General features: G+C 37.8%; 1 protein-coding gene across 3 annotated transcripts in view; it reads left to right on the top strand.

Annotated features, from left to right (window-relative positions):
- The window catches only part of ark2n (arkadia (rnf111) N-terminal like PKA signaling regulator 2n), a 126984-nt gene extending 100539 nt beyond the window's left edge, over window positions 1-26445 (top strand). For all 3 annotated transcript variants that reach the window (XM_087990949.1, XM_087990950.1, XM_043713464.2), the window contains 3 exons: window positions 12507-12683; window positions 17713-17836; window positions 20426-26445. In XM_087990949.1, coding sequence (XP_087847075.1) covers window positions 12507-12683; window positions 17713-17836; window positions 20426-20618 — 494 coding nt within the window. In that variant the 3' untranslated portion in view covers window positions 20619-26445. The remainder of the gene's footprint in view (window positions 1-12506; window positions 12684-17712; window positions 17837-20425) is intronic.
- The last annotated feature ends 972 nt before the right edge of the window (window positions 26446-27417 follow it).

The following is a 27417-nucleotide window of genomic DNA, read 5'->3' as shown; positions in this document are numbered from 1 at the left end:
AATTGCCCTTATAGAATACTGACTGCGACAACGTTGTAGAACATAGTTGGTCAGTGCTAATTTGCTTAGCTTTGCATCAAGACTGAATCTGATTATTTGTTGAACTATGTAATCTTAGTTTACAATGCAATGTTTTACTTTTCTGAAGTTTAAAGCTTAAATAGCTTAAGTGAGCAGTTTGGTCCTGATTTTTGTAACTACAGATTTTTTGTGCATGATTGGTACTTGGGTTGCAGTTAGAATGAAAGGGAAATGCTATGTGGGAAATATGCTTGAATCAGATATGCTATTTTTTCCAGTTTTGTGATAACATGAATTTTTCGTTCTGCTTCTGCACAGTTGATGTGTTTTGCAATGCACTGCTCATCACTACACTTTAGACCAATTTTATTTGAGTAGATTCTCTATATTGAAAAAGCTTATTTATTTTCCTGAAATAAATTGGATTTTTTTTTTAAGTCCTGTTGTTAAGTGTACATGTGCCAGCATGAGATGAGGCTAGGTTCAGAACTTGTGCTTCTCAACTACAATTGAATAGCCTGTTAATAACTGCCAAGGCTTTCAAACAGAGAATGGCTGTTCATGTGAGGTCTTAGAGATGCTAGTGTACTTGATCCTGGATCTTCTGAGGAACCATCATTTTATTTGGATGAAGTGACAAGAGAAAAGAAAAACTGATTCTAAGCATACATTGACTACCATATGCATTGTTGTTTGGTACATTGCACAAAATATTTTCTTTTCATTATGATCACGTCTTTCAGCCTATAGTAATTATATTGGATAACATTGCATGTTTGTGTTCGTAATCTTTGGAGAACCATTTGTGAATGCCAATGACAGTTTGTTGCAACACTATACTGTTCCCATCTCCTTTGATGATGGAGGTTGTTTTTAAATTTGATGACTTGATTCAGTTATATTGGTGCTATTCTAAGTGTAGCCCTGCTGTTTGTAAACTCATTTTTACAGTAAGTTTTGACCTACATTGCAGTCACAAGTAAGGCAGATTAGCATATAATAGTAAAGTGATATTCATGTCGTTTGAAATAAGCCCTATTTTGATCAATAGATCTAAAATGTATATTCATGAAAAGATGGTAGCTTTATAGATTTTAAATAGCTATCCCTTTCATATGATTACACACAAAGTTACAGTATGTACTAAGATAAATGTGGACAGAACTGTATATCATAAAATTATGATCTGGTGTGACTAGGATCTGAGAAATTCATGAGTATCCATCAGATCCATTCTTCTGACTTGGTGATTACTGTCCCATTCTTCTCATTTCCAGTCCCAAAAAATGTAATTTTAGGAATTTTTTTTTTTTTCAATTGAGTCCAGTTAATAATGTAGTTGATCATTTTAGGAAAAAACGATGCAATGGACCATCAATATACTTCTCTCATTTTGTTAGCTCAAAACATTTTTATGTACCTAAGTTATAGTAATATAATGGAGGTCTGGTTTCAATACTGACTGTATGAAATAAAATGTCTTCATAATCAAAGGACTGACAGTTTTGGAGTACTGTGTATAATTCTGGTCGACCTTGCTATAGGAAGGATGTTATTAAACTGGAAAGGATGCAGAAGAGACTTACAAGGGTGTTGCCGAGACTGGAGGGTTTGAGTTAAAAGGAGCGGCTGAATAGGCAGGGGCTATTTTCCCTGGAGTGTCGTAGGCAGAGGGGTGACCTTATAGAAGTTCATAAAATCAAAAGGGACATGGATAGGGTGAATAATCAGGGTTGTTTCTCCAGTATGGGGGAGTCCAAAACTAGAGGGCATAGAATTAAGGTGAGAGGACAAATATTTAAAAGGGACCTAGGGACAACTGTTTCATGCAGAGGTGTATGGAATGTATATGGAATGCACTATCAAAGGAAGTAGTAGAGGCGAGTACAATTACACCATTTAAAAGATATTTGGACAGATACATGAATACGAAAGATCTAGAAGGATATGGGGGAAACACAGACAATGGAACTACTTCAGTTTAGAAAACTTGGATGGCATGAAATAATTGGATGAAGGGTCTATTTCTTTGCTGTTTGACCCTATGGCTACCTATTCTTAACATAGGTCAAGCTGGGAAATGACTGAGAGCAAGGGAACGGAAGATATCCTGGACCTAGAATAAGTGAAACTGAATGAGAGAACTAAAATATGAGGAAAAGATGGAGAATCCTGGGCAGTGAATAAGTCAGACCAAGAAAAAATGAACAATTGGCAAGATAGGACAGAGTGAATTACAGAAAGTGAAGAAGACATGACTTAAAAGTATTTCTCATTGGATTAACTGCTGAATTTAACATGTACATGAGCATAAGAGGTCCAGTCAGTAAGTTTGCAGTTGACACCAAAATTGGAGGTGTGGTGGACAGCGAAGAGGGTCACCTCAGATTACAACAGGATCTGGACCAGATGGGCCAATGGGCTGAGAAGTGGCAGGTGGAGTTTAATTCAAATAAATGCGAGGTGCTTTTTTGGGAAAGCAAATCTTAGCAGGGCTTGTACACTTAATGGTAAGGTCCTAGGGAGTATTGCTGAACAAAGAGACCTTGGAGTGCAGGTTCATAGCTCCTTGAAAGTGGAGTCGCAGGCAGATAGGATAGTGAAGAAGGCGTTTGGTATGCTTTCCTTTATTGGTCAGAGTATTGAGTACAGGAGTTGTGAGGTCATGTTGCGGCTGTACAGGACATTGGTTCGGCCACTTTTGGAATATTGCGTGCAATTCTGTTCTCCTTCCTATTGAAAAGATGTTGTGAAACTTGAAAGGGTTCAGAAAAGATTTAGAAGGATGTTGCCAGGGTTGGAGGATTTGAGCTACAGGGAGAGGCTGAACAGGCTGGGGCTGTTTTCCCTGGAGCGTTGGAGGCTGAGGGGTGACCATATTTACAAAATTTACAAAATTATGAGGGGCATGGATAGGATGAATAGACAAAGTCTTTTCCCTGGGGTTGGGGAGTCCAGAACTAGAGGGCATAGGTTTAGGGTGAGAGGGGAAAGATATAAAAGAGACCTAAGGGGCAACGTTTTCACGCAGAGTGAGCTGCCAGAGGATGTGGTGGAGGCTGGTACAATTGCAACATTTAAGAGGCATTTGGATGGGTATATGAATAGGAAGTGTTTGGAGGGATATGGTGCGGGTGCTGGCAGGTGGGACTAGATTGGGTTGGGATATCTGGTCGGCATGGACAGGTTGGACCGAAGGATCTGTTTCCATGCTGTACATCTCTATGACTCTATGACTCTGTGTACACAATTAATTGATCTTATCTTTATAACTAGGTTCCTTTTCCTCATTCAGGTTTGTTTAGGTTACCTCATGGAAAATGTTCATTAGTTAATTTGGCCTTACTAAGAATCAGTGTTGAATTGGAATATGTGATCAGAGCTGTTCCATGTAAGGGTGACTTTTGCATTTTGGTTAAACAGAACACAGACAACATGAATTCATCTCATTAAAGAAAACAAATAAAACATTGCACCATTTAAAATGTGACATTTGTTATCTACGTAGGTAGCAGTGAGGTTCAGAACACATTAATCATCAACTGAAAACGTTCTAAGGAAGAGTCACCAAAACTTTTTTGATTAGATTAGATCCCCTACAGTATAGAAACAGACCCTTCAGCCCAACAAGTCCACACCGACACTCCAAAGTGTAACCCACCCAGTCTATTCCCATTCCCTCTTTTTACACCTGACTAATGTACCTAATACTATGGGCAATTTAGCGTGGCCAATTCACCTGACCTGCACATCTTTTGGATTGTGGGAGGAAACCAGAGTACCCAGAGGAAACCCACGCAGATACAGGGAGAATGTGCAAACTCCATACAGACAGTTGCCCAAGACTGGAATCTGACCCAGGTTCCTGGTGCTGTGAGGCAACAGTGCTAACCACTGAGCCACCGTGCCGCCCACATTAACTCTAATTTCTCTCCACAGATGCTGCCAGACCTGCTAAGCTTTTCCAGCAATTTCTGTTTTTGTACCTTATCAATTATGATCTTTTTGAACAGTGTAACAGGCATGAAAATCCAAGTGCCCTACTGCTACTCCTGTGTTCCAAAGTGTGGAGACAAAAGTGGACATAAAACTAAATTCTGTTCACTTGATGGTATCAGCACTATACACAAACCACTACTTGAATTGTAGTTTTCCTTAATCAGTTTATTGATGCAATAAAAATTACTTAATTTGGTTAATCCAAACACAAATTTATATATGTGGTAATTTGATGTCTCCTATTTCCTATCAATCATTAATGCTTGTGTTAGCAGCATTTGACCACCAAATAATATTGAGGTTCGTGGTCTATTTAGTAGGTCAGGCAGCATCCGAGGAGCAGGTGAATCAATGTTTCAGGCATAACCCCTTCATCAGGAAAGGCCTGATGAAAGGTTTATGCCTGAAGTGTCGATTCTCCTGCTCCTTGGATGCTGCCTGACCTACTGTGCTTTTCCAGCACTATACTCTCGACTCTGATCTCCAGCATCTGCAGTCCTTACTTTCTCCTGGTCTATTTAGTAGTCTTTATGTTGGCATGTATGCCTATGAACCTTCAAATATTTTATTAATGTTTAAGATGAAAAAACACATGCTGCACAAGTACATTAAGCAATTCTGGTCTGAATAGATATGTAATGCACAAAAACAAATGGATATAAGGTTAGCTAACTTGTAAAGGAAAGGAAGTGATAACTTGGTTGTATTTTTTTAAAACAAGGTGTTTTTATATTTCTATTCCTCATTATGCTGCATTCCTAGACAGAGGCATAAGCTACCAAGCAGCTTCCCTTTGCTACTTTTCACCAATATACTGAAAAATGTATAATAGTATTCCTTGCATGACACTATATGTTTCTTTGTCTGTCTCTCTCTCTCCAACCCACCACTTTCCAGAAGATCAGCTGAAACTGGCAACTTCACCTGGTGGAGAAAATGATGGTGAATGCGTTGCTCCTCTAATGTGCTGTTGTATGATTTTCAAATTTCTTATAGTATAAGATAATTTATAAAATTTGTGAAAGTTATTTAACAAGATTAATTTTATTGGTTAAAGACCCCGTATGCTCTAGTTTTTTTGTTTTAAATTTCAGCCATTCAGTCATCTTTTGTTTAAATATAATCCAAAGAATGCTGATGTGTTACAGCACTAATAATGTATATCTAGAAAATCAGATTGTATCAGACTGCATTTAGCAATGAATGAATAAAATACAACATAATAAACAACTAAGAGTCTCAGAAAAGGAGCTGCCATCTCTGGTTTGATTTATAACTCCTAACTACAGGAATGAAATGTAAACATTGCTCTAATTGACAAGACAGTACCACTCTGCAAAGCTCTCTTGTGTACACGTTTGTAATAGTTACCATGCAGCTTGTAGACCACTTGTCAGCAATGGGTAGAAGTCAAGACATAATGTGGTAGTCTCATGAGCTTCAGAGCTAACAATCTCCATATTGAAGATTTACTTCTGTAATGATCAGATTTTAATTTGGTAATCCACATATCTTTGTTATTTCAAACTAATAATATTGTACAATGTTGCATGCAGTGAGTGCCAACAAATCCTTTTAAAATTTTCTATTTATTTCTCATTAATAGAAAATTGGTTGTAACCTGGAATGTACTTGGATTGTTTGTTAAGATTACATTAAATAATCAATTAATTACAAATTACTGACAGATACTTTGAGAGAGACTGTTGTATGGTGAAAGTGCAGCAGGTTGGTAGAAGTGCAAGCTTAGGTGAATACTGGGCTTTGGTGAGAAAGGCAAGGGTGATAAGATTCTTTAATGTGGGAAATCAGGGAACAGTCTAATGTCCCTGATGGCAATGTATGCAGGAAGTATGACCGGCTGCAGCTCCACACAGACCACGTGGTCCAGTTGGAGCATAGTTGGATGCACTGAGGAGCATATGGGGGGATAGTGTGTGTGATAGACACTAGTTATGGGGAGGTGGTCACATCACAGGTTCAGTCAGATAGATGGGTAACTGCCAGGAGAAGCAGGCAGGTAGTGCAGGAGTCTCCTGCAGCTATTCCCCTATCTAAAAGGTATGCCATTTTTGTTGGAGAAGATAGCCTTTCACCATCAGCAGGCCTGTACCACCACAACTGGCTCTGTTGTAGAGAGCAGGGTCGAGCAAAGTCCAAGCAGGAGATAGTGGTAGGAAACTCATAAGTAAGGGACACAGGCGTTTCTGTGGCTGTGTTCAAGACTTGAGGATGGTGTGTTGCCACCCTGGTGCCAGGATTAAGGACATCTCTGAGCAGTTGTATGAAATTTGTAAAGGGGGAAGGTGAGCAGCTGGAGGTCATTGTGCACATTGGTACCAATGGCATAGGTAGAAAGAGGGATGAGATTCTGTGAAGTGAATACAGTCAGTCAGAAAACAGGCTGAAAAGTAGGACCTCAAGGCTTGTAATTTCTGGATTACTATCGGTGTTACATGCTGGTGAGACAAGGAATAGAATAATGTGACTAGTCCAACTAGAAGAGGGCCATACTGGACCTTGTTTTGGTTAATGAGCCTGGCCAGGTGACTGACCTTTCAGTGGAAGAGCATTTTGGAAACAGTGATGACAACTCCTTAAGTTTTAATGAATAAAGATAATCAGGACCTTATGGCAAGGTACTAAACTGGGGATTTGGGGACAAGTTACAATAGTATTAGGCAGGAGCTAAGGACAGTTAATTGGGAGGAGCTGTTTTGGACATTTGAATGTGAATGGTTTAAAGACCAACTGATCAGAGTTCAGGATCTGCTTTTTCCAGTTAGGAGGAAGGACAAGAGTGGAAAGATAAGAGACACTTTGATAATGAGGGAGGTTGTGAATTTAGTCGAAAGGGAAAAAGAAGGATAGTAAGGTTTAGGAAGCCAAAATTGGACAGGGCCTATGACGAATATAAAGAAAGTAGAAAAGAACTCCAGCAGGGAATTAGGAGGGCAAGAGAGGCCATGAAATAACCTTAGCAAGTAGGGTTAAAGAGAATTCCAAGGCATTCTGTACATACATTAAAAGCAAGATAATAACTACAGGGAGGGTAAGATAAATGAGGAGATTTGTGCTTGGCAACAGATGATGTGGGCATGATCGTAAATAAGTACTTTGCATCAGTATGCATCTAGGAGAAGGATATGAAGGAGTGAGATTTGAGTGAAGCATGCTAATGTGCTAGGGCATTTTGAGATTAAGATTGAAGTGGTGTTGGGTCTCTTGAAGAGCATTTAGATGGATAAATCCCTGGGACCGGATGATATCGACCCCAGATTATTAATAGAGACAAGACAGGAGATTGCTGGGGCCTTCATCAAGATCTTTGTATCCTCGCTAGCCATTGGAGAGGTTGTGAAGAATTGGCAAGAACCTAATGTTGTTCCTGTGTTCAAAAGGGAAATAGGATAAAGAAAATCCGGGAAATAGGATAAAGAAAATCCTGGAAATTGAAGATCTGAGACTCTCTCATTAGTGCTGGAAAGCTATTAGAGAGAATTCTTAGGGATAGAATTTACGCACATTTGGAAAATGGCCTAATTAGGGACAGTTAGCATGGCTTCGTGCAGAGCAGGTCATGTCTTACTAACTTGATTGAATATTTCAAGGACATGATGAAGATGATCAGTGAGAGCAGAGCATGGAGTTATTTACACGGATTTTAGTAAGGTTTTCGACAAAGTCTCTTGTAGTAGGCTCATCCAGAAGATTAAGATCCATGGTTGGTTGCTTGGCTTCAGAATTGGCTTACCCATAGAAGACAGAGGCTGGTGTCACAGGTAGATAGGGTATTGAAGAAGTCATTTGGTATGCTTGCCCTTATTGTTTGCGCATTGAGTATATGAGTTGGACGATCATGTTGCAGCTGTACAGCACTTTGGAATGCTGTGTTTAATTCTGGTCTCCCTGCTAAAGGAAAGATATTGTTAAAGTTGAAAGGGTTCAGAAAAGATTTACAAGCATGTTGCTCAGGTTTGAGCTATAGGGAGAGGCTGAATAGGCTGTGGCTATTTTCCCTGTAGTGTTGGAGGCTGAGGGGTGACTTTATAGGGGTTTTTAAACTTATGAGGAAATGGATACAGTGAATAGCCAACGTCTTTTCCCCAGACTAGGGGAGTGCATAAGTAGAGGGCATAGGTTTAGGGTGAGAGGGAAAAGATTTCAAAGGGACCTAAGGGGCAATTTTTTCATGCAGGTGGTGGTGTGTATATGGAGTGAACTGCCAGAGAAAGTAGTGGAGGCATTTAAAAGGCATTGGGATGGTCTAAGAATAGGAAGGGTTTAGAGGGATATGGGCTAAATGCTGGCAAATGGGACTATCTGGTCAGCATGGATGAGTTGATCTGAAGGATCTGTTTCAGTGCTGTACATCTCTATGACTTTATGGTGGAAATGTTTTTCTGGCTGGAGATTCCTGTGACTAGTGGTGTTCCACAGTGGTCCATACTGTGACTTCTGCTGTTTGTGATACACATGAATTACTTAGATAAAAACACTGATGGGTGGATATAAGTTTGCAGACGAAACAAAGTTTGGTGAAGTTGTAAATAGTGTAGAAGATTGTCAAAGGATACAATGGGATATGGATGAGTTGCAGATATGGACAGAGAAATGGCAGATGGAGCTTAATCCGGGCAAGCAAAGGTCAAATGATAAGGAGAAGTTTGTGGCAGGACCCTGAACACCATTGATGTACAATAGGGAGCTTGGGTTCCAGTCCATAGCTCTCTGAAAGTGGCCACACAAGTAGATAGGCTGATAAAGAATGCTTGCCTTTATTGGTTGGGTCATTCACTTTAAGAGTCAGCTTTATGAGACTTTGGTTAAGTTGTACGTAGAATATTGTGTTCCGTTCTGGTTGTCCATTGATAGAAGTCTATAAAATTAGGAGATGCATAGATAGGGTTGACAGAATCTTTTGCCCAGAGTTGAAATGCTTAATATTAGGAGACATGCATTTAAGGCGAGAGGTGGGGGGGACGTTCAAAGGACATGAGGGGCAAGCTTTTTTAGATGGGAGCAGTGGGAGTCTGGAACATGCTGCTGGGGAGGCAGATACAATGGGGGCATTTAAGGGGCTTTTAGATAAGCACATGAATATGCAAGGAATGGAGGGATATGGACTAAGTGTAGGCAGAAAGGGTTAGTTTCATTTGGTGTCACGTTTGGCACAACATCGTGGGCCAAAGGATCTAATAGTCTCCATGTTTAATGGTTAATAGAAGTCCTCCTTCACATGACAGAAATGCTTTTCTAAAAATTATCTTCACTTCTAAAATGTGAAGTAAAATGTTTATTTGCACAGTCCCTTAAATCATCTCCCTTGTTTTGATTATAGCGTCACATTTCAGTTGGTGCTATGCCTCTGAAACTGCAGGAATCAAAATATTTCTAAACTGATTGTTCCAGAAATAGTATATTTTTCTTCTTGTGGCTGCTTCAAATTATTAAACCATGTTTTACTTTCTTCAAACATATTTTTTCACAAAACTTGTAGGGTAAAATGTTTTGTTTGAAAAAAAGTGGGACATCTGCTTTGACATAATTTATCTGTTTATAAATCTCGACATCTCAAATCTGGGGCACAAATTATTTATTAAAAACATGTAACTACTGATTGCAATTGGCAAGATAAATAGTTTATGCGTAAGATTTAAGTTTGGATCAAGCTTAAATTAATACACAATACTAGCAAATGTCATGCTAATATGCTGCAAGGACTGATGAATGCTATAAAAGATAGTCATTAGGTGCTAACTATTAGCTATTATATGATTGTATTGTGAATTTGAAGAAATTCAGCACTTGACTATCAAGTTCTAAAATATGGTATCAAGACTTATATCTCTTGATATTAACTTGAGAGATATTAAGTGAAAGAAATTTGTCAGATTGGAGATGTTCCAGCTATGGATAGTTTGAAACTGGTCTTGTAGCTAATTTAGGATTATGTGATCCTTAGTGGAATGTAGTCATTGAAGGCAGATAATAGGTTTTTGAGAAATGAATGTCAGAAGTTGGAAAATACTGTAGCAATGACAGCTTGCTTCATTTACTCTATCACTTTAGTTTTAATGAGTTTTTTTTTCTTTGTATAGAATGTGGGTGTTGTAGAAAGGACAGCATTTGTTGGCCATTCTAGATGTCCTTGCACAGATTGGCCTTCTAGACCACTCAGAGGGCAATTAAGCATCAACCACATTGCTGTGGGTCTCTAGTCACATGTAGGTCAGATCAGCTAAGAACAATACATTACTTTCCATAAAGGCCGTTAGTGAACCAGATAAGTTTTTCTGACAATTGATAGTGGTTACATTGTCACCATCTGACTAACCTTTTATCCAGATTTTTAAAATTGAATTTAAATTTCCCATCTGTCACGATGTGATTTGAATCCGTCCACTCAGAACATTAACCTGGGACTCTGACATTACCAGTAAGCCCCCTCCTCCATTCATGCAGTATTCATGCTGTACTGAAGATCCATGTGGTCTAAATGCTGTGAAATTATCTGACGTATGATCTTTACTGCAGCACTGAATACATTTTGAATTGGTAGAAGTGAAGGAGTTCACTCAGAGAAATTCTGGATCTGAAAATTGTTTCTGGAATTTTTACAACATATGCTAACATGACCCTGTCTCCTTATTTTAAAGAATCCCTTTCAAATCAGAGCTAAAACTTGGATTCTAATCTTTGTCACCTCAAAAACATTGCCTAGTTATACACTGCAAGTGACTTCCTTTGTGCTTGTGACAGCTGGACACTTGCCAGCCCAGTTTCTTTCTCCATCTACCACCTGTAAAACCTACATGTTCATCCGATATTTTATTTTCTGCCTATTGACTTATTTCACGTTTTTGTGTCTTGGTTAGCCAAGTGTGTTGTCTTCAAATATGTGCTAGCTTTTACACAATTCTTCATATCTCATTCATGTCAGAATTTGTTTAAAAACATTGTGCAAAATGTGGATTTATGCCCTTAGAATAGAGTGAGTTTTCCCAATCTCAGTTGGCTGGGGAGGCACTGAGTAGAAAATCAAGATTGTAAAGCTGATCAGCGTTACAGTGTGATATAGGTTGAGTAACTTCTTTAGGTCATCTCTTCACTGGAGAATGAAGCCTGAGAGTATCCAGCTGGAAAACGGAAAGGATGAAAGACTAACTTCAAAATAATACAGGCAATTATATTATGTGCTCACAATGTGGAGAGTTGGGCTTAGCAGCAATACATTTCTGTTTTAATTGAAATTTTGTACAATTTTCTCCCAGTAGCTCTGATGAGATTTTATTTTCTAAAATGTTGTGACGTGTTAATTTATGTTTTCTGTACCAAGTATATTCAAATGTTCAACCCTGGCATAAAGTATTTATCGAAAAATAATATGTATACCCGTGTACCTCTGTGTTTTGACCAACTTCCATCAGATGGCCCTTTTAGCTCTAGAAAAGATTGGGATATAGAATAAGCAATAATTTGTGATATTGCAAATTATCTTATGTGAAACATTGTGATTTGTAAGGTCGTTCTCTCCTCGCCCTAATTCTTCCTTTTACTCTATCTACTCTATCTATTGAGAGATGCATTATGATGAGCAATTGATTGTTTTGCCAGCCAGAGTTTGAGTTCAAGACTCAAAATTCAACCTAGTGAATTCTGGTGTGGACAACTCATCCTAAATATAATAGGTATACCACGTAGCAACAGCCAAGTATGACTTGATGTTTTTGCTTTGCATCTTTTTACATAGCTACATATTAGGGTAAATCTCAGACCAACATGAAAAGGGTAACTGAGGTGAAATTTAGGGAAGGTATTGAAACATGCTTTATATAATTGTTTGGAGTCTCAAAATGAGGCTAGAGCTGATTCAATTAGGATGGATGGTGGGAGATGAATCAGTGTGAGGCAATTGCAAAAGGTCCTTTTTAAAATTCACAAAGAATTGTTAAAAGTACAGATGATTAAGACTGTTTATGTAGACAGTTCTTGGGAATAGTGTCTCTAATCCTGCCCGTTTCCTCACTGCCATTCTTGGTCATTGGTTGTATATATTTGTATACAGTATATGTACTAAAACTGCAGTTCCTGGTCATGCCTATAGTCCTGTCCACATTTTATGCTTAATTTTCAGATTATCAGCGACATATTTTCAAATCTGTGGTGAATTTGCAAAATGCATTGAGCTTGAAAAGCTTGATGCACCGCCTTGCCTTTACCCAAGTAACGTATTTTAATTAAAAACAAATATTTTGCAGCTATTTCATTTTTTAGAAGCTGCCTTGCTTGTGTGTCTGCTGGAGACAGTACTGCACTTAAGAATGTGGAAGATCAAAAATGGAGGAATAGTAGAGGCTCATCACTTTAGATAGCACTTTTACTTAACAACTTGAAGTTATCATAATTTTTATTCTTTTTCTACCTTTCCTGTGCATCTTCCCATCTGTACATGAAAATTAATTATCTGTTGTGTTTGTTCTCAGATGGACCTCCAGTGATAGCACACTATGATATTTCTGACACTAACTCCGACCCAGATGTTCTGAACGTCGACAGTCTTCTTGCAGCTGCTGCTGTTCAGGAGCAATTCTCTTTTGGACATCATGAGTTTAAAGTGAACACTGTTAGAAACCGAGGACTGTTGGAACAATGCATTGCAGGTCAGTCCTTTGAGAAACTCTTGCTATATCTACTTTTCCTCTGCCTTTTTTTTTTAGAAGTAATTTTGGTGGTATAACTATATTAATTCCTGCTGAACAATTGTGTTACATCCACATGCAAGTCCTGAGCTGCCTCCACCACCAAACTGTAGCCACCGAATACCTTGTCTTCCACCTTGGGACCCTCCAACTACGTGAGATCAATGTGGATTTCACTCCTTTCCTCATTTCCCCTCTCCCCGCTTTATCCCAGATCCAACCTTCCAATTTGGCACCATCCTCTTGAACTGTCCTACCTGTACATCTTCCTTCCCACCTATCGGCTCCATCCTCCTCTCCAACCTATCACCTTCATCTATCTATCACATTCTCAGCACCTTCCCCCCCAGCCCCACTCCCCTCCAATTTATCTGTCAGCCCCCTAGGGCTGCTCCTTTTTCCTGATGAAGATCTTATACTTGAAATATTGACTCTCTTGCTCCTTGAATGCTGCCTGACTGGCTGTGCTTTGCCAGCATCACACTCTTCAACTCTGATCTCCAGCATCTCCTGTCCTCACGTTCTCCTCATTGATCATAACATTTGGAAAGTACTCAAGAATAGGCCCTGGTGACTTTTTATTTGTTTCAAAATTCAGCAAATGGGGAATTATTAGTATAAATACAAAGTATTCAGCTTTTAGGCTAGGCTGCAATGGCTGCTTTGTTGAGCTTGCCCATAAGATGTATGAGCAGATGTAGGCCTTTCAACTCGTCAAGTCTGTTCTGCTATTCAGTGGTTGATCTGATAATACGTCCACTCCACTTCTACTACCTTTTTCCCCCCAAAACCCTTGATTCCCTTACTGAAACAATAATTTGTCTACCTCATTCTTGAATATACTCAACAATCCACCCTTCTCAGCTCTCAATGGTGAAGAATTCCACAGATTCACTAGCCTCTGAGAGAAAATAATTCCTCCTTATTTTGGTCTTAAGTTGGTGATGCCTTACTCTGAGATATGCCCTGTGGTCCTAGACTCACCTGCAAGAGAAAATAACTCCTGTACATCTATTCTATCAACCCTCTAAGGGTACCATATACTTCAATAAGGTCTGTTCTCCTTCTAAATGGCAACGAGAACCAGCTCAACCCCCTCAATCTCTCCTCACAAGAAAATGGCTCCATACTTGAAATCAACCTGGTGAACTGTCTCTAATTTCAGAATATTGTTTCCTCAATAAGGGGCACAAAACTGTTGACAGTATTCTAGGTATGACTAGTGCCTCATATTGTTTTAGCAAAGCTTCTCTATTTTTACACTCCATTCCCTATTACCTGCTGCAGTTGAATGTAAGCCTTTTGTGAAATATTCTTGAGGACAACCAAATCCCTCTGTGTTACGGCTTTGTGCAATCTTTAAATAATATTGAGCTTTTCTACCAAAGTGCATAATCTCACATTGCCCTGATTATATTATCATCCTCTCTACGTGCCTTCCCATCTATTTTTGTGTCATCTGCCAACTTGCCTAATTCAACACTTCCCTCGTCCAAGTCATAAACATATGTTGTAAATAATTGTGGCCCGAGCACAGATTGCAGTGGCACTCCAACTAATTACAGGTTGCTTTACAAAATATGTCCCCATTATTCAGACAGTCTTCCTTCTATGAATGAGCCAATTCTCTATCCTTGTGAATGCATTGCCCCCAAACCATATTCTCCTATCCTATTAAGTAGCCTGGATGTGATACCTTCTCAAACCCCTTTTGAGAGTTCCAGATATATAACGTGCCCTTTATCCTGCTTGTTACCTCCTCAAAGAATGTAGTATATTTGTCAGACATGGACTTCCTCTTCATGAAGTCCTGCTGACTCTGCTTGATTTTATTACACAGGCAGTTGTCTAATCCTTTTTGCCTTTTCTAGAGCCTAAGGTTTCTTGGAAGATTACTACTATTGCATCCACTATTTATGTAGCTACTTAGTTTAAAATCCTAGGGTATGACCCATCAGGCCATGTTTTTTTTTCTCTACATTGTCTTTATATCCTCTTTGCTTTAGCTTCTTAATTATTTAGTGTATTTGGAATGCATGTTAGTTTCTTCTACTGAACTTATTAGTTTGCCCTTAGTTTAATTTCTCCCTCTTATGTGATCTTTTGTGGGAAAACTTCATCATTCCTCTGGTTTGCCACTAACCTTTGTCACATTTTGCGTTTTCTTCCCCCATCCATTCTTGCTTTCAATTCGATGCCCACACACTATTGTAGTTAGATACCAACACTTTCACAGTTTTGGCAATTATGCACAATATTGTGAATCTAAGTGTGATTTTGTGAATCTCCATTTCTTACAATATTGTTTTAGCATAATGCACAGTGCATGTAAAGTTACCTTGAGATCTGCATGTACTTAGGAATGTATTGATGTGCTTAGTATTGTGAAAATCTGATTATTTATGCATTGATGACTACATTCATTGATGTGCCAAACACGTTTCCTTCGGGAGGAAGGCTGAGTTACCTTTAGTTGTATTGCAAAATTTCTCTTAACTATGGAGTGTAAACCTGAGTTCTGGAAAAATCAAAACATCCATTGACATTTTTTTTTGCCTTATCCTTATCCGTGGAAATATCCAAACCTAATTCACAAATTAAGGTTATTTCAAGTGCAGTTGTTGTTTTTCTGTAAGTAAGAAGGTCCATGCAACAAGATCTTAACATTCCAAGTGTAATGAAGCTGCTCCTTTAACAAGTTTATGTTGTCCTTGTTTTTTTTTTTCAGAGAGGTTACATATACAGACTCCAAAAAGTTGAAGTTGAAGGGTTTTAGGGCAGTTTGATTATAGCTGACAGATACTGCCTCAGGCAACAAGCTTTCAGGCTTTTCAAAATAAAAGCTTGTACAATGAAAGGGGAGCAGCCAGTTCTCCCAGCTCAGCTTTTCTCTGATTTGGTTTGGTTTTTAGCAGAAGTGTTGTAAAAGCTGCTGGACCAAGATGATCTCTCTCTGATTTCTCTCCTGTAAGAACCTATTTGATTTTACCTTTTGTGTCAAGGGGTGTTTATGGGGATTGTTGCAAGTACAAAACAACCTTGGTTACCCGAACATCAATTGTCCAAATTTCGGATTATCCAAACAAGATCTCAAGGTCTCTGTACATTTTAATTGAAGTAGGAAAATTCTATTCCTCATCCATTTAATGCATCATTTTGTAAATTTGAACAGGAATATAGATGCAAGTATGCTTTAATAAATAATTAACTTCAAATATATACTCGAGGCGTGACGTTCAAGTTAAGTCTTACATTTTATCCAAAAAAGCTCTCTGATACTTATTTTGCCCAAGGACAAAGGTTTGTAAACGCACAAGAACAATGTATGTGCAAGTCTGAGTTGTGTGCTCTAACAGCAAGATTCCCTCTCAACATTGACTCGCTCCATTTTGCAAACCCAACAATTAATATCCTCAGCTCATTCTCTGGAGAGTTAAGTCAAAAAATGTGCTCGTACTTTTTGCTTCCGTTTTTTCCTCCCGTTATCCGATGACGACATTTTTTCCAACCAAAAAGTAGTTCAATATCTTTCAGCTGACAAGAAAATTTAATGTAACTTTTTTGTGATGGGAAGAGCAAATCTCCCCATCACAAGTTAGCGCATGTGAAAATAAACAGGAGGAAAACTCGACGAGGGGAGACAAGAGGAACACATTACCCCTGCTAAAAAAAAGTTGATGAGAGGACAGAAACTGAAATCTGTTAAAACGTCTTCCCTCTCTGTCATGCTCCCCCGTATTTTGCGCCTCTCTCTCTTTCTAAGGGCTCGGCAGTCGCTGAGGAGGGAGGGACAACACTTGGTTAGTCTGGACGGCGGGACGACACTGAGCAGAAAGATGTGGCTGCTGTCGAGGACCGGGATAAAACCAAGGAAAATGTCAGCGAAAATTTCACATGAATTTTTAAGCAGTATCCAGTATTTGTATGCATTTTATTGATTGAATGAAATAAAAACTCTGTAAATATGCTTCTTTATGTAATTATGTTCAGCATGGCTTCCTTTGTTTACGATCAGATCAGTTATCTGAACAAAATGCTCCCTACCCATCTTGTTCAAATAATCGAGGTTGTTCTGTATTGGGAACAGCATCATTAAGTTGGGATAATCTGTTGGGTTTTCGGATAGGTTAAGTTATTTTGTACTCTGTTCTTTTTTGTTTGTGTTTCATTCAGTAATCTTGTAAGTAAATTCTGCTTTATTTAAAACTAAGTGGTTTGGCCAGCGGCTTTTCTCATAGAATATCTACTCTACACCTGCTTAAAACAACTAGCAAAGTTAAGGTCTAAGCTACCTTCTTGAAACAGAAGGACTGGAATGGTTTAGCATGGTAGTTCATCAGCACCTTCTAAAACAATTAGGAATGGATAATAAATACTAGCCTAGCCAGTAATGCCCACATTCCATGATGGAATAAAGAGAAGCACTTGGAAACGGCAATTATGTGAATAAATGATTCATCCACTTTGGTAGAAGTGTTGGACCTGTGCCCAATGCTTTAGAAGATCTTTTGGGCAGCTCCAAATAGTGCCACGACTGCCTTAATTCTCACCTGTTAGGCAGATGAGCCTTACTTTCATGGTTCATTTGGAAATTGACAATGAGCACATCCGAGAACATTATTGAAATGTCACTCTCACCCTAGAACCCAAATCCTGGAGTTGTATTTGAGCCCTTAAACCTTCTTACTCAGACAAGAGTACTTGAGTTCACCCTAAAATTTCCTACCTCTTCTTTTGCCAGGGATAATTTTTTTTTAGATAGAAGTGCTACATATAAGAAATGCAGAAAAATAAGAAACTGAAGTAGAAGTTGCACAATATTGGGAAAGGAGGTGAGTATTCAGAGATGGTTTAGGATTTTGCTCAGGGGCATTTTCTCTGTATTTGAATTATTGGTGGTTATTCATTTGCTGGGACAGTGTATTTTGTCCAAGTAAAGCATGTCTGAATGCTCGCACTAAGGTTGTTTGTGCTTTCTGGTTCCTTCCAGGTCAAGGAGAAGAGAGCTTCATAGTTAATGACTCTTCAGGTTTCTCTGTACCATTAAAAGAAGAAATCCAAATTGCCTCCTCTGATAGTGAGGTCGAAATTGTAGGAATTCAAGAAGATACAAGGTACAAGCGTCTGTCTTGGACATGAACATTGGGAAAATCCCAAAGCCTTGCAGTCATAATCTAAAAATAGCAATTTCTGATAAATGACAAGCATATTGAGAAAATGTTCGCATCACAATTCACTGTAGAAGATTAAAGCAGAAATAACTAAGGTAGAACTGCAAAAATGGTAAACCTGTATTCTGATCTGAGGCCAAATTAAACAGTATTACATATTATTTGCAATTGCAAAGCAGGCCATTCAATTCAGGAGGTTGGTACCAGAATTTATGCTCCTTAACCTTCCTCCCATACCTTTTTTTAAAAATGTGAAACAACCTATCTATGTCCCTTCCTTGCTCCCCAGTATTTGTCAAGCCTCTCCTTAAATCTGCATATGCTAGTTGTCTAAGCCTATACTAGTGAGTTTCATCTTCTTACTATTATATTGGTAAAGAGTTTTCTCCAGAATTCCCCTTTTGAATTTTTAATGTTTATTTTGCATCGATGACCATTAAATCTGCTTTCCCTTATATGTGGAGAAACCTTTTCAACAACTACCCTATTGAACCATTTCAAATTTTCAAGGCTTCCATCAGGTCAGCCCTCAGTAAGTCTTCTCTTTTCTATAGGAAAGAGCCTCACTTGTTGGCAATAATCTCACAATTCTTATCCTAATAAATCTTTTCTAGTGTTTGATATCCTTTCTATGTGAAGTTCAGAATTATGCATAGATTCCAGTTGTGGTCCTATTAATGTTTAATATAGCTTCCCTGTTTATGATTTCTGTTATTCTAAAATTGCAACAGTGGTAGACTCGCCAGCTTTGGTCATTGCATAAATATATGGATGATAATGGAATGATTAGATTTGATTAGATTCCCTACAGTGTGGAAACAGGCCCTTCGGCACAACTTGTCCACACTGACCCTCCGAAGAGTAACCCACCCAGATCCATTTCTGTCTGAATGATGCACCTAACACTATGGGTAATTTAGCATGGCCGATTCACCTGAGCTGTATATCTTTGCGACTGTTGGAGGAAACTGGAGATCCCGGAGGAAACCCATGCAGACACGGGGAGAATGTGCAAACTCCACACAGACAGTCGGCCGAGGCTGGAATTGAACCTGGGACCCTGGTGCTGTGAGACAGCAGTGCTAACCACTGAGCCACCATGCCGCCCTAAAGTGTAGGTTAGGAGAGCTTCAGATTGGTTTCACAGGTCAGCGCACCATCGAGGGCCTGTACTGCGCTGTAATGCCCTATGTTTAGTGCATTTTTGCGTTTCTCTTTATTAATTAGTGGTGTGTCATTACAGGCAGATGTTTTTGTCAGATCTGTTTCTCATTTGAGTCTTTTGATCAATTTTTTAACTGTTCCCAATGCTGTTATATTTCCACATTGATGGATTTTTTCAGTTTATTTTTTCCTATTACCATTCTCATGTTTAAAAATGAACTTTTTTCTGAATTCATTTTCTTTGTTCTTGAACTTAAATTCTTCGAAACCTTACCTTAAATCCTACCACCATAATAGGATTTATAATATTAGCTGTAGAGTTGATATTGCCCTTTGAATTACTGACATTATATATTGTATCGCAAACTGCTTTATTTTATAATTTATAAAAAGGGATTTATAAGTATTAATTTCAACTTCAGTATTATGCATGAAGGAATATCATCTGCCTCCTTTTGTCTATCTATCACAGCCCCATTTTCCAGGAAGCACAAGGTGAATGCAATGTATTCATTTTTGCGCATATCACTTCCACTAATGTATTTATTGCTTTCTGCATCCAGACACATGCAGCAGGTAAAGCTGACAGGCTGGCAACTCCTTCGGTTCACTTTGTTTCAGTCACATAAAGGGCACCCTGCATTTGGTTTCAGAATTTCATGCTTAAAGAGATGAAAAAAAGGATCAATTTCTCTAACATAAGTACTGTCTTGATCCCTGCTAGAAGTACAAAGGAAAAGATTAAATTCCTCTGTGATTCCTTTCAGTCATTTCACTCCTTTCCAAGCTTCCTTTTTTGACTTTTCCAATCTTATATGGTGCCACAATACTCTTTGATCACCCTTCATATTCACTCTCAGTTTTACAGTTGGCAGGTGGTTTTACAGCCAGCTGCCCTTCCTGCTACATTACTAACCATCTCTATTTATTTGGGCGACAGACTGGCACTACAATTTGCTGTGCTGTCTGTGGCACGAGCTGGTGACTGTGTACTTTTCAAAGTTGCATACAAAGAATTAATCATGCAGAAGGGATATTTAAAGGCTATTTGAACTTAACAAATTATTTTCCTTCCATGAGTTACTGCCTTGGAGATGAAGGGAATTGCCAATTAAATGCAACTAGCTCCATTGTGCTTTTGTACTAAATGTTCATTTTAGCGTTGGAACATTTTGATGTGGTAAGTGTTGTCATAATCTCATGTATTTCCTACTGGTTGTTGGAGGAGCAACATTCACGGCAAGTTGGCTGATGATGATGCAGATCCTTAAACGAAAAGCTGATTATTATTTTTTAATAAGTGAATTTCAAAAGCTAAAGGGACTTTGAAATGATGATGGTAATTTTTTTTTAATTGCTTGCAAACAGATCAATTCAGACTAGACCCGGTGTAATCCAGAGCTGTTCATCATGGAAGCAGAATTCTCATTCATATTGCAGCAGGGTCCAGCAACAACAAATGCATTCGTGGGCTGCCGTCTCTCAGCCAACCTGGAGTGGAGCTCCAGAGGTTGTTGACCTTACCCTTGATGAAGATGCTAGACGCAGATACTTGCTGTGAGCAATTATCATGTGCTGTCTTTGTTCAGTGGTGCAAGATGACAAAGAGTAGAGGGGAAAAAATGCTCAGTGGCTCCTTTCTATTGTTCACAAAGATTTGAAAAGTTGTTATTTTGCTTTTTTCATTGAGTGAAGTTTCTGTATTTTTCAACATCCAGTACTATCCAAAAAGGTATGTTTCACATTTGTCTTAAAATGTCAATACATCAACATTATGGGTCTCATATTGGGCGACTGAATGTTTTTAAGTGGCTCTGTTTCTAAAATAGTTTGTATTTTATGTAGTCCCCAGATTATTTAGTAGGTTTCAGGATTCACATTAGGCATGCCTAACTTGGACTTAGATGTTTTTGAGTTAATTTGACATTTAAGTACTGCATTTAAATTCACTAGAAATTTTAGCAGCAATTTTCAATTAAATCTGCTAGTTCAGCAAAATATAAATTTATTTAAGGTTAGTGACAGGGCTTCTGTAATAAAGGCAAAATGATAGGGCTCTGAGCTTGCATGTGTAGTGTTGACTCACCAATTACAATATGTGCCATCATTTCAGTCAAAGAAGATCCTTCCTCCTATAATTCCTATTGATGCCCTTAGTAATGCACAGCCACAAAGGAAAATATAAAGTCATTCATCACCTTAATCTATCAGTGAATCTAAGTTTATTAGTGGCTTAATCCATGCTTCTGTCATACTAAAAAGGTTTGATTAGTTACTGAGTAAAAGTAATTGTGTCTGTCTGTTCAATGGGTAGTCCTAATTTGTATTAATTTTCAAAAGGTTTCAGTTGGTCTTAGTAATTGCAGAGTGTTTCTCAGCTGCTAAAATTGCAGTATGCGAAAATGAATTGTAAAGAATTATAAGTGAAAGAACATTATTCATTCTTATTCCAATAGCATTGATTTTAGTTATTATCTCAGTAAAATAAATTGCTGAAATATAGTCAGATAAACATAGTTATAATAAATAATTTCTCCCCATCAAAGCTATTTAAACAGTGGAATGAACAAGTAAGAAAGCTTCAACTGATCACTAAGGTTTTTGTTTAAACCTCTTATTTGATAGGAATATGTTGATATTTCATTTTGATTGGAAAAGAAAGTAGTTATAGGTAGGACCAAAAGAAAAATCTTACTCCCAAAGCTTCCATTGGACTGTAATTGGAAGGAATAATTTGTAAAAAAAAAAAGAACTTTTTCCAAAGTTTGAAACAGCCAGGAACAAATAGTTTTGAAAACTGTATTCCCATTATGTTTTCTACCCAAGGGAATTTGAAGTATCAGTAGTAGCGTACTGAATGCTGCATTAACTTTGTGGCTTATTTTATCCCTCAGGCATCTTTATCATTTTAGTTTCTAGATTGTCTGGTTACCACTCATGATATGGTGGCCTGAAATAAAACTTGTAAAATCTTGGAAGAAACTTAGTGCATGACACTATAATAGCTGTGCAACACAATGCATTTTTATAAGCACTTGATTTACCTGTTATGCTCAGATAAGTTTTATTTGGTGATGTACACCAAGATGAAAGAGTAGCTCACTGGGTAATTGCATAACTGTACTGGTTCAAATGGATCAGAATATTCTCAGGTTTATACTCTTTGCTGACATCAGCTTGACCCCCCTGCCCATGATCTGTGCCAGAAAGTTACATATACGTAGTTGCACATGAAGACGGAATTGATATTGTATGTGATGCTTCCCTGTGGTGGAAAAGGTACAGACCCTGTGAATCATAGAATCTTGCAGTATACAGAAGTCATTCAGTATGGAAGCATCTAATTAGTCCTTCAACCTGTTTTTCCCCACAGCCATGCAAATTTTATGTAAAGAATGGCCAGTAGAGAAAAGTGCTTGAAGGAAGGCAGTGTTGGGAGCTGTCCTATACCCTCTATACATTAAGAAAACTGTTATCTGTGCAGATATGTTTGCATTAGCACTGTGGTAAATTTATTTATAAAGTTGTTGAAAATGGGTCCTGCAAATTGAAGCAGTGCTAAGTGTTTCAGCAGCCTTCAATTGCAGATCAAAGACTTGTTCATCTTACCATCTTGGAGAGTACTGAATGAGTACCAAGACTGAATTCCTGGAGACTTTATGTGGAAACGTGCCTTTTTGGTTACCTGATGTAAGCGGTTATTCTTAAAAGTCACTAAAACCTGGTTTATGTGGTAATAGTGTCTGAGTTTTGATTTAATTTGTGTTAGTCAGGGTCTTCTTGCTTTTTTCCAAAACATCTAGTATTAAAAGTTTGTGCATTTATGTTTAAGTAACAACAGATTTTTTTTGTTCCTGAGTTCCTTCAGCTAGTGTCTAATGTTAATTATACTAGGTTGTTTAAATTGGGACAGATTAGGGAGTGTTTAAATTTAAAGTGCAGTATCTTCATTGCTTTGAAAGTGATTAGATTCCAAGGATGGGCTGATGCTCTGCTTTTGACAATTGCAGTTTTTATCTGTAGAGGTTGCTTACTAAGCTGTTGGCAGGCTACAGTAGACTCTTGTCTGCAGGTTCCTAGACCATGATAGTCAGCTTCCCGAAACACATGTGGCAAAGAAAAGCAAAGGACCCTCCCCTTTCAAATTAAAGACAATACATCCACCTGAATTTTTGGTTATGGATTTTGATGATCACAAGGTCAAAAGAAGGCATTTTATACACAAGGTATATAACCTCAGATACATGTCATGTTTAAAAAGCAAAACTGCCCAATGTCTTAAAGGCTTAACTGGTATTTGAGAGGGTAACTTTACTATTTGACAAGTTTTTCTTGGGTTTATGGTACTATCACATGACCAGAACCAAACTCGTATTCTATCTAATTTAAACTAAAATCTTACAGCACAATGTAATCTAAACCAACTTTATACCGTGGCACCTTCTTCAAATAGTGGAGATAACCTAGTTTTATATGCCTGTTGCTTAATACTGAGTGATAATGGACAACTCCACCTGAAAAGTAACACGTAGATGCTATCATATCTAGCACTTAATAATGCTGTTTCTACAGAGAAGGGCTTTTTTTAAAAAAAAGTATTGGATCTCAGTACTGCTACTTTCAGGTGGAATAGCATCACTGCATCGCACAGTGTGTTTGCTGAGTTACTACTTAACCATGCTTTGTGATCCTCATTGTACAAATTTGCATCGGTTTACAGACCACAAAATCATTTTCTCATCTTCAAGATTCTCAACTTGTTTTTATAATTTTGCAATAAATGTGTTCCACCTCAGGACAAAGTGAAAGAGCCATTGCTTGAATCTTTGGGAAAAGTAAATAAAATTAAAACCTGGGCAGTGAAGGTCTTTCTTGAACAGGAAAGTTTTCATTAATGTTGGCATGCTTGTTCACTAGAGAGGAACTTCCAGTTCAATAGATGGAGAGCAAAAAGAGGTGAAGTGTGTTCCAGTAGTGCAAAGGCTGTTAAAACAAATTGTTACATTAAGGTTTGCTTGACATGCTCATGAATCCTCACCTATGAAGGGAATGCTGGCTTCTTAGAAAGGTAGTAAGTAGCCATGGATCCTTGCCTGTTTAACTGTTATGCATTCTGTCTTAACCCAAGTTGTGCTTGGCTCCAGTGGTAAAATGCAAATCTTTTTTGAAGTTTAATTTAGGTTATCGAATGAATTATTATTCAAACAAATGTTACTTCTGAATTAAATGAGACTAAACTAGATCCCTACATTATCCTTTATCTATGTCACCACTTACCCTCACTCAATAATATTGCATTTTCATTTTCATAATGGATCTATCCCTCCCTAAAATTGCAGATCAATATTCAAACAACTTGTTTTAAATCTTTTCCCTACAAAAATTTACCTTTGCTAAAATAAAGCGTGAACCATTATCACTAACACTTTTTGTGGTTTTCAGCACACATTATGTTGTAATTTTTGTGCAAATTTTGTGCTTTCATATTTATTGCTCTCCATTTTCTATTGCTGTATGTGTGTATCAGCAATATTCAATGGATATCCTATGACAAATGAGTGACCAGAATCAGCACATAACATTCTTGGAAACTGTTTGCATCAATATCTTGGCATTTAATACTTTAGAAACCTGGAAGCTCGTATTGGGCATCATGAATAAGTTATGCATTAACTTTCCTCATTAGTGAAATCTCTGGGGAAACTGTAATGCACTGCTGGTGTTCAACTCAGTGGCATATCTAATGCCCTGTTGTGATGTTTTTTCTAATGCTTTTGTTTAAATTGCGGATGGTTTATGTATTTGATAATCTTTGGCATATGTTGTGCCCCTGAATCTTTGTAATCGAGGACTGAGCAATGACTTAAGTAGTGTTATGGGAGAACATTGGAGGACATCTCTTCAGCTGATTGTTTCAAGTTGTGATGCAGCATGATTCACATGCTCATTTCAAAGTGTGGCCCAGTAAAGAATTCTTTACTGATTTGGGAAGCGTGGAAAGAATTTAAAAAACAGGTAAATTTAACAGGCTGAGCAGTAACAGTAGAGTCTGCCCATTTGGTGTTGAGGTTGAGTCAGGTAAAGCGGATAAAATATGTTTTTCCTTCAGATTAATCTTCCTAACCTTCATCTTTCCAGTTAAGTTACAAAGGGCTCTGAGTAAATGTGCAATGATGTGTGATATTGAGCCAAGCTCATCAGATATTGTCTTGTTTTGATCCTGAGTAAAGTGACCTGAGCATGTTTGGAGCTAGGAGCATTATAATTAGCCTTAATGTTTTGCAGCAGTTATAGTATGCCAAAATTAAGGAGGTCTGGTTGTTATCATCTCTGAATTATTATGCAACGATCCATGTGGAAAGTTGTATGTATATATAATGTAAGGTGAAAAATAATATTTGGTTTGGTTACAATGCCTTCATTGTAAAATATTCTGACTACATTTGGTGTCTAAGCTTGTATTTGAAGAATTTCCACTGATGATAGATTGTGGGGCTTAACAGTATCCATGGGAACATACCCAAGCATGATTCAGAACCTGAAGGGAAAAACTTGGGAAGGAGGTCGAAGAAACCGTTGAGTAGATCATAGTTATGGCTGAAAGAGGACAAACTTGAGATGATGACCAGTGCATGAACTCCAAATAGACTTGCTCAGTACAGAGAGTTGTATGATTCACGTTGGAACTTAGCTGGTTGGAAGAAATTCAAAAATCATAAAAAACAAAATGGGAACTAAATAAAGAGGGTGCAATCTAATGTTATCAAAAGGAGTAAATAAAGAGGGAATTTGCTTATCTGCTAGTTAGAGGTATTACAGTGCAGAATTTCACCATGTAGCAAATCAGAGTTCTAGTGTGTAACAAACAAGCATACATATTCACCTCCACAACTACTACTGTTTAAATCTGGACACCCAGGCAGTGTGAGGGTTAGTTTGTATTTTCAGAACCATCTTTCGATTGACATTTTATATCATTTTTCTGTTAAATTCTTTTGTGTGGGAATGGAATAAATGTTATTTTCTACTGAAGACCAGTGCCCACAATGATAACAGCGAGAACAAAAGGAATTGAGGTATTATATTGCTTGTAAGTTTCATTAAAGCATAAAAATTGTATAGAATTATTACAAATGTTTTATGCGCGATATAAGGGAGCAATTCTAAATAATCCTCAGCATGTAAATTTTGATCTTGTGAGATTGCACTAATTATGGACTTTGTTTTGCCCCTGCTCAGTATTGATTTTTTTCTGGAAAAATGTAAATACTGTTTGTGCTGCCTTGTATGGAGCTGTGGTGGCAGTGTATAGATTTTTAACTGTTATGCAGTGATTATATGAAATAGAAAAATTGAGACAGGAAAATAAAAATTTAACTTTTAAACATTATTGTTGCAAGTTGACTTTTTTTGTAATTATTCTTTTAGTTGCAGTTGGTAGTTATCAAATATCATCCATATGCTTTTCAATTTTGTGTTTTCTCAATGACTCTTTAACATACTAACATAGTTCCTCAAAATAGCATTGTTGAGCTTTCAATCTGATTTTTGTTGTCAAAACTGAAATGGAATCAACATATTTTGAAAATATAAAACTACTTATAATTTTCACCAGCTCCTCCTCTAGGGCAACTAGGGACGGGCAATAATGACCACATCCAAGAGTGAATAAAACAAAACTCTGAATAACTTGGTAGATGCTTTTTTAAAAAAACGTTTCTGGAAAGCTGTAATAAGTCTTGAAATGCACAACAGTGTTTGAAAAAAAGGGTTAATGCTTTGAGTGTGTACTTTGTTTTTTAAAAACAAAGCAGTTGATCTGAAAGTTTTTCTCTGGTTCTTTATGAAAGTACTTGGGGCTTTTTCTCTTGGCTGTCTCCAATGTTCAACCCTCAAGATATTCCTGAATTGAGTGTCCTTAAGGGCTTTTGCCCGAAACGTCGATTTTGCCTGTCCTCGGATGCTGCCTGAATTGCTGTGCTCTTCCAGCACCACTAATCCAGAATCTGGTTTCCAGCATCTGCAGTCATTGTTTTTATCTTGTCCTTTGAACAAACTGACTAACACATCTGCAATTTCTTCAACTAAATTAATGCTCTGAGGTGGCCACCATTTGAATCTTGCTAAAGTCTTCTTATTACTTCAATTATCTATTTTTTTAATATTCTTCTAAGTTCTCTATACACCTCTACCTTTTCTCAACTTTTTAGGATCCCTTGCACTGTTGGAATTATGTCCTCTTTCCCTACTGAAAACAGATGCAAAGTACTCATTTACAAATTTCATTTCCTTGTTAGCCATTACTGTCTCACCTGCATGTCTAATTTGACCCCATTCCTCTTTACATCTCACTGTCTCTT

This window comes from Chiloscyllium plagiosum, unplaced genomic scaffold (genome assembly GCF_037043375.1).
Source record: "Chiloscyllium plagiosum isolate Xiang-an unplaced genomic scaffold, Cpla_swu_hap1 HiC_scaffold_1, whole genome shotgun sequence".
NCBI lineage: Eukaryota > Metazoa > Chordata > Chondrichthyes > Orectolobiformes > Hemiscylliidae > Chiloscyllium > Chiloscyllium plagiosum.
Note: the sequence above shows the minus strand (reverse complement) of the source record. Positions and strands in the feature narration are given on the sequence as shown.